The 7439-nt window shown below is 38.7% G+C and overlaps 1 protein-coding gene across 1 annotated transcript in view; it reads right to left on the bottom strand.

The window, feature by feature from the left end:
* The window catches only part of ARAP2 (ArfGAP with RhoGAP domain, ankyrin repeat and PH domain 2), a 164753-nt gene that overhangs the window by 114234 nt on the left and 43080 nt on the right, over positions 1-7439 (bottom strand). The window contains exon 7 of the mRNA XM_005866851.2: positions 5511-5580. Within this exon, the coding sequence (XP_005866913.1) occupies positions 5511-5580 (70 nt within the window). The remainder of the gene's footprint in view (positions 1-5510; positions 5581-7439) is intronic.

The raw sequence follows: 7439 nt of genomic DNA, 5'->3' as shown, positions 1-7439 counted from the left end.
TAAGCACCATGCTGCTGTCTCTGTGAGTTTTTGTCTTATTTGTCCATTTGTTGCTTTCAGTTTTATATGCCACATCAGTGAAATTATACAGTTCTTAACTTTTTCTGTCTGACTTATTTCTTGAGGAATGTTTTTCATACCCAACTTCACTAAAGATGCCCCTATGACTTTTTGCACTTCAGCATATTACATGCTCCTGCAGAAAGCCTTTCTGACCAGCCTCCTCTCTCAGTCCTTCGTCCTCACCCAGGCAGGTAACCCTAATTTAAGCTAATAGCAAGCTGTACCTTTCCTTTATAACAACTACTAAATATAATTTAAATGATGATTTTTATATTTACGGTGTGATCATTTGGTTAATACAGTCTCCCCAGACAGACTGTGGGTCACACGTCTCTTTTCCTCACCACCTTTCACATATCAGTTTTGTATAAATATTTTCTGAATGAATAAATTCTACGTCCAATCAATCACAGTTATACCAAACTCTGACAGCTCATGTTTAATATGTTTCTAAAGTCCTTCTCTGAACCCCTCCACTGGCCTATACAGCCCACACCTGGTAAATGAGCGCTTGAGTTACTGCACACCCTCCTGATCTGCCTCCTCACTTCCAGCTTGTCTTCCCTCTAACCTTTCTTGCATCTTGTTCATTTATCGCAGTTGGAAAAAGAACAGATTCACAGAGGAGGGTAAAAAGGTGGGTCTAGAACAGGGGTGGGCAAACTTTTTGACTCGAGGGCCACAATGGGTTCTTAAACTGCACCGGAGGGCCAGAACAAAAGCATGGATGGAGTGTTTGTGTGAACTAATATAAATTCAAAGTAAACATCATTACATAAAAGGGTACGGTCTTTTTTTAGATTTATTCATTTCAAACAGGCCGGATCCGGCCTGCGGGCTGTAGTTTGCCCACGGCTGGTCTAGAAGTTTGTACAGGGTTTTCATGGATGTCAATGGACAGGAAAATTGAGAGGAAAGAGCAAAAACATGGAGATGAAAACATAGGAAAAACATGCTCCAGGTTCCCCCAGTGTGTCCAGACACTACTGAAAAGGTCACTACCAAGAAATGAATGAAATGACTGGCTTTAACAAAGGAAATCCAGTAACTGTGGGTTACAATGACAATACTAGGCAATACTAGATCACTAAGTGCTCCAGGAATGACGGGGTCGGGGGGATGTCTCCCTATTGTGAGGCAACCTAAGACCTGGGAAAGGGCACAGAACCCCTGGGGACAGTGTGAGGGCCCCTCTTGGCTGTAAGTGGTTGAGACTAAACAGTCAAAAATCTAGAAGGTCCAAAACATTTATACTTTACCCTTTAGGTGATCCATTCTCGAATTTCAGTTTGCCTAAGAATTAGGTAGAGGAGCTAATAAAGGTATATGTCCAGTGAGATACTGAATAAAATATTACCATTAACTCATTTTTCAGTAGAAAAAAATCAAGTAGCATTATAGAAAAAGAAACAGGAATTTTAAAAAGATTTTTTTTCTTCCTCTAGATCTCTTTAAAGAGATTAAAAAAACAAGTCGTTAAAAAAGTAACAACTGACCTACATGCCTGTAATAATGAAATCATATCTAACAAGTATTTATAGAAGAGTAATAGAAAAACAATTATCCAGAAATGATCAAAATGTACTTAACATGCTAAATACAGTGTCACTTTAACCTCAGGAAGTTGTAGTTCCTCTAATGGCTCATTTATAATCTGTCATGGGATGATTACAAGATAAATCTCATAATTTTTAACACTGTGGAGTTGCATTTATGTTTCTCTTCAAACAACACACGCTAAAGACCAAAGACAATTTAGAAATAACTCAGTGACAACAATAGGCTCAAAATGACTATGTTTTTCAGAGTGTGAAATTTTCTTTAGAAGAAGAAATTTTAAAGCATCCCTTGAGCCTGTAACACACAGATATCTATGTCAAGTCTGTCATTTATCTACCACTTTCAGACAATGAAACAACCACAGGGCAATTCTGCCCACAGCTGAGTGAGAATGGGGGTGAGCTCCATTTCTTGGCAGGTGATAAGATATCAAGGCCATGGGGATGTTGCCATTTTCAGTAACACAATGAAAAGTCCTTGCGGAGACATGATTGAGCAGTGCTGAGAAAAGTGGAAGGAAACCAGGGAAACAGGCAACTCTGTGCACTGCCTCCTAAAAGCCCAATACATGCTCCCCAAGTGCACATGTAAACATTGAAAGATGGACCTACTCAGTGCACATGACCACTAAAACTGCACACCTACTGACACAGTAGCGAAGACTGCATCTGTGCCTTCTGCTCCCTGGTCCTGAAATACCCTCTTCCCAGTTCATCTCTTCTGCCTGAAAGGTCACAACAAAAACTGTGTCCCCTGCCTGGCTGGTGTTGCTCAGTGGCTGAGCATTGACCTATAAACAAGGTCATGGCTCAATTCCTGGTCAGGGCACATGCCCAGGTTGTGGGCTCGATCCCCAGTAGGGGGCATGCAGGAGGCAGTCGATCAATAATTCTTTCATCATTGATGTTTTATCTCTCTCTCCCTCTCCCTTCCTCTCTGAAATCAATAAAAATATATTTTACCCTCACCCCCCTGTTGTCTGTGCCCATTGGTTAGGCTTATATGCATGCATACAAGTCCTTTGGTTGATCTCTCCCTCTTACCCCCACCCTCCCCTGTCTTCCCTCTGAGGTTAGACGGTCTGATCGATGTTTCTCTGTCTCTGGATCTGTTTTTGTTCAGGCATGAGTGGGGAGGAGTGGGGAAGGGAGGCAATGGGTGGAAAAGGACACATATGTAATACCTTAATCAATAAAGAAAAAAATCAAATATATATGTTATTAATATATATATTAAAAACAATTTTAAAAAAAGTGGGAAAGAAACTGTCTCCTTTTAGAAACACCCATCCCAGTGTTTTGTTTTTCGCCAAGATAAACCAAATCATCTGGATAGTAAAGGGGGAAAATATCACAGAAAACAACAATTTGAATTTTTAAAAATTTGATGTTAAGCTAAAGGATTTATAATAATTCATTTTAAAGTGAACTTTTAAAAAATATATTTTTAGTGATTTAAGAGAGGAAGGGAGAGAGAGGGAGAGAGAGAGGGAGAAACATTAATGATGAGAGAGAATCATCAATGGCTGCCTCAGGCACGCCTCCCACCGGGGATTGAGCCTGCAACCCATGCATGTGCCCTTGACTGGAATCGAACCTGGGACCCTTTCAGTCCATAGGCCAATGCTTTATCCACTGAGCCAAACCAGCTAGGGCTTAAGGTGAACTTTTGACCTCAATTTTAAACCGAAGTTGCATCAATTTTATTGCATCAATATTCAAAAATGTGATAGGTACTCATCCCCTCACTGCACTGGAAATGAGCTTTCAAAAGGACAGAGTGAGTCCAGTTGGTCACAGATACTAGAAAGTCTCTCCCCGAAATGGCCATAATGATACCACCACCAACAGAGCTTCATTGCATGGAAGCCTGTCTCATTCCTGAATAGTTTTCCTCCTCATTCCAATGAGACCAGAGAAGGGCACAGGTACTGAAGAAAACTAGGGGTCATATTCCATCAGATACAGAGACCACATTGTACCTCCCCAGGCAAAGAAACTGTCTCAACATTCAAATACACAAATTGCCCTGCAGGTGTGGCTCAGTGGTTGAGCATCGACCCAGGAACCAAGAGGTCACGGGTTCAATTTCTGATCAGGGCACATGCTCAGGTTGCAGGCTCCATTCCCAGTAGGGGGTGTGCAGGAGGCAGCCAATCAATGATGTTCCTCTCTCATCTATGTTTCTATCTCTCTATCCCTCTCCCTTCCTCTCTCTCTAAAAATAAATAAAAACATATTTAAAAAAATAATAATAAATCAAATACAAAAATAAACTAAAAACCGTAGTTAAAGCAGAAAACCAGCTATTAAAAAATATTCATCTCACTATCTTGCAAATTTCCAAGAGGTGTATTGAAACCTATTTGAGCTTTATCTGGACCACTGTAAAGTGAAATCCAGCAATTAGCACTTCTCTAGACTATTATTCTTTTTTTTTTTTAAGCAAAAACAAAGTTTTATTACAGAAAAGCTCCCTGCTGCAGGGAGAAGACCCAAGCGGGTTGCCCTCTGTCATTCTTAGTGTTATACTATGCCCTGTGTTATCTTATGTCTAAAACCATATTCTCTTCTGCCCTGCAGCACTGAAGAACCAATATATGGAAGGGAATATAAATCTCTATTCAAGCCACAAATATCACCAATATTAGACAGTGGAAATCTCTAAATAATGGAAAAATAATGTTAGATTATAAATTAGAGAATGTGGATAAGTGTTAAATGAGTATGTTCAAATAATGTATACAGTTAAGGTATAAAATTGTCTGATTTCATTTAACTGAAATATGGTATATTTCTTAGGTTCCAACCTTTGATTAAGGAAATTAATTTTTAAACACAAAGAAGTTGAAGGATTAGTACAATGAATACCCATGTATCCTCCATTTAGATCTGACAACTGTTAGCATCTTTAATTTTTGTTTTATCTAACTATGCATTTGTGCAAATATCTACATATATAAAAGCCCAGCGACCAGAATGGCAGAACAACCAGAACAACCAGCGGCTATGACAAGCACTGCAGCATCTAACCAGCCTGATCTGGGACCCGATCGACCCCTGCTCCAGCCCCCAATCGGCCCCCAACACCCTGATTGGGGATGGGGACAGCCAGCCAACTGCCAACGGCCCCTCCCTCCCATCGGCCCTGCCCGATGAGCCCCCATCGGGGCAGGCCAGCCAGACCCCACCTGTGCACGAATTTGTGCACCAGGCCTCTAGTTGTAACATAATTATCAAGATTTTTCAGTGAGTTCTAACTCCAAACATCCTTCTCAGTTCCATCTCCCACAAGTTTCCTTAACAAACACTATCCCCCATTTGGAGAAAACTACATCCATAGTAGCATGGATTTCCCATCTGAGCATCTCACTGTTCCCTCTGCTATCAGTCCTGTTCCCACTAGTTTCTTTTCACACGAACATTTCTCTAGTTTCTCCAAGTACAAACATTCTTTTTTTCAAGACAAATAGCAAATGAAATCCCATGCAAGAAACCTTCTTTGTTTCTTCCACAAGCCCTTTCGGAGTAACTCTCCTTGCTTTGCCATCCCCTACCATGATGTAATTTTGCAAACACCGCTTAGTGCTCTCTAGGATAAAGGCATATCCTTGTTCATCTGTATATTGCTTGCAGCAATTTCTATAGGCTATACAAGATACTCCATAAATAACTGTTAGGTATCTAAAGTGTGTGTTTTTTATTCCAATTTGATGTTTCAAGAAAAAGTTAAATTACGAAGAGTGTTTTACCCTATTATAATTCTTTTCATGCGATAATCCAACTCATGTTCTCAAAAAAAAACAAACACAAAAGTTGATTGCTTAGTTTACTGAAGTATACTTAGGATTCGTAAAGCAATCTTTGAAAACTGTAAAATGTACTTACCTTCTCGTTATTGTAATAAGAAATGCTAAAGCCATCAAATTTCACCCATCTCTTCTGAAACATGCGTTTTCTGTAAAACATATGAAATTGTTATTTTACATTTAAGTACCATGAACTGGAATTTTAAATATGTTTGTAATGTGACTGCACTTGCTGTTAATGCAGAAAACAATAGGCCACAACAATGCACAGTTTGGCAATTGTACACAAAGAGAAAAATGTGTGTGACGGCACTTTCTAATCACCTATATAGGAGTCTAAAACAATGACACTGTTAACACTGTTGTCACCCACGTTTGTAAGGTTGAGTGCAACACAAAGTACTGTCAGACACCCTATCAGCATACCCATTCCCCTTCATGAAGGTAACAGAACTTTTCATCCCTCATTAAGCTTAAAACATTTATTTTACCTCCATTTCTGCTTTAGAGAATGAATAATATTTTGCTAAAATAATAAAGCTTTGTCAACTGGGTTTTATACAGATAAACTAATTATGATCTAATAAGCTGAAAAAGCCCTGTCCACATAGAGAATCATTTACAATCATCCAAAATTCATGAACATGTTTTGAAAAAGAATCATATGAAAGGCAAATGCCATTTAAAAAGGATACTGAGATGAGAAACAAAGCAAAATAACGGAATCACGGGTTTCCAAGTTAAGCTTAAAAAAGAAAAAAACCTTTTTCTGGCTACAAGGGAAAAGTAAAAAACCATTTCTGCGTGGTCTTTTTTCTGTTCTGTCTCGTTTCAGTCTCCTTTCCTGAAGACAGACAATCCTAAAGGTTTTGAAGATCCTACTTTCTACGTGACCTCTCAGTGTGGACTGACACAATCCAGATACTTTTAGCGTTTAACACAGATAAGAAAACTAACTTTTTGAAAAAAATTCACCTACACAAAGACAGAAAAACCACTGTCTATCTTTTCCTTTTGCACTGTTCTGGCATGTTTAAGATAAGGAATTGGCATGACTTTCTGTGGTTTTCAGAAGATTTAAAGATAGAAAAAAAACACCTCAGAAATGTGTAGAAAACTTTCCTTCCGGGCTTTTCCCTGAGTACCACACATCTATTATGCAGCAAGCCTCCCACACTCATCCTTAGCCAATTTATTCCGCTTAAAATAAAATAAGAGAAAATCGGATCAAATGGAGAAAAGTTTCAAAGTTCATCAGTGCAGACAACATTTTCACATATAAGCACCGAATTATGACATAATAAGAACATGTAAAGACCTTACGATCATAGAACTACAACTAACTATCCAGCCTTCTTTCTATCTTATTCCCTCTTCTTTCGGTTTCTTAACTTCTAATGATTTGCAATTGGTTTTCTTAACATTGCAACATACAACAGGTTTTCACTTCTTTCAACAACCCAAGAGTTCTTCAAATTCCCAGCATTAAAATTAAAAAGTAAAGAACATTAAACAAACACACAATAATAATACATTGAACAAAATCACAGCGCATTCCTTTCATGCTGATCTCTGTCATACTTAAAGGCGTGTAAATACACATCTTCCCATAGGACTCCACAGTAATTCTGTAAGACAAGATTTGTTTGAGCCCCACCTGCCTTACATTGAGAATGGTGGTAAAATAAAGCTCAGTAATGTAAAATAATCTGTTTTATTATAAAAGTAATCAACATTTATGGCGATAAAGGCCTTAGAACCTTCCACTATCGCTCCATTCCCTTTGCTAACTACTCCTTATCTTTCAGAATTTCACCTATACCGCCTACACAGACATTCCTCCCCTGATAAGCCAATTCAGAGCAGATCACAAAATTATTCCCTCTTTTTCCTCATAGCTCTGAATACAATCTCCCATTATAAATATATATTTGTCTACGTGCTTAACGTCTTTTCTCCTGGTAACACCAGCCCTTATGTGTTACAAGGACAAAGTTCAAGAACGTTT

Source organism: Myotis brandtii, unplaced genomic scaffold, assembly GCF_000412655.1.
Source record: "Myotis brandtii unplaced genomic scaffold, ASM41265v1 scaffold238, whole genome shotgun sequence".
Classification (NCBI taxonomy): domain Eukaryota; kingdom Metazoa; phylum Chordata; class Mammalia; order Chiroptera; family Vespertilionidae; genus Myotis; species Myotis brandtii.
The sequence above is the reverse complement of the archived record's forward strand: the minus strand, read 5'-3'. Positions and strand labels throughout refer to the sequence as shown.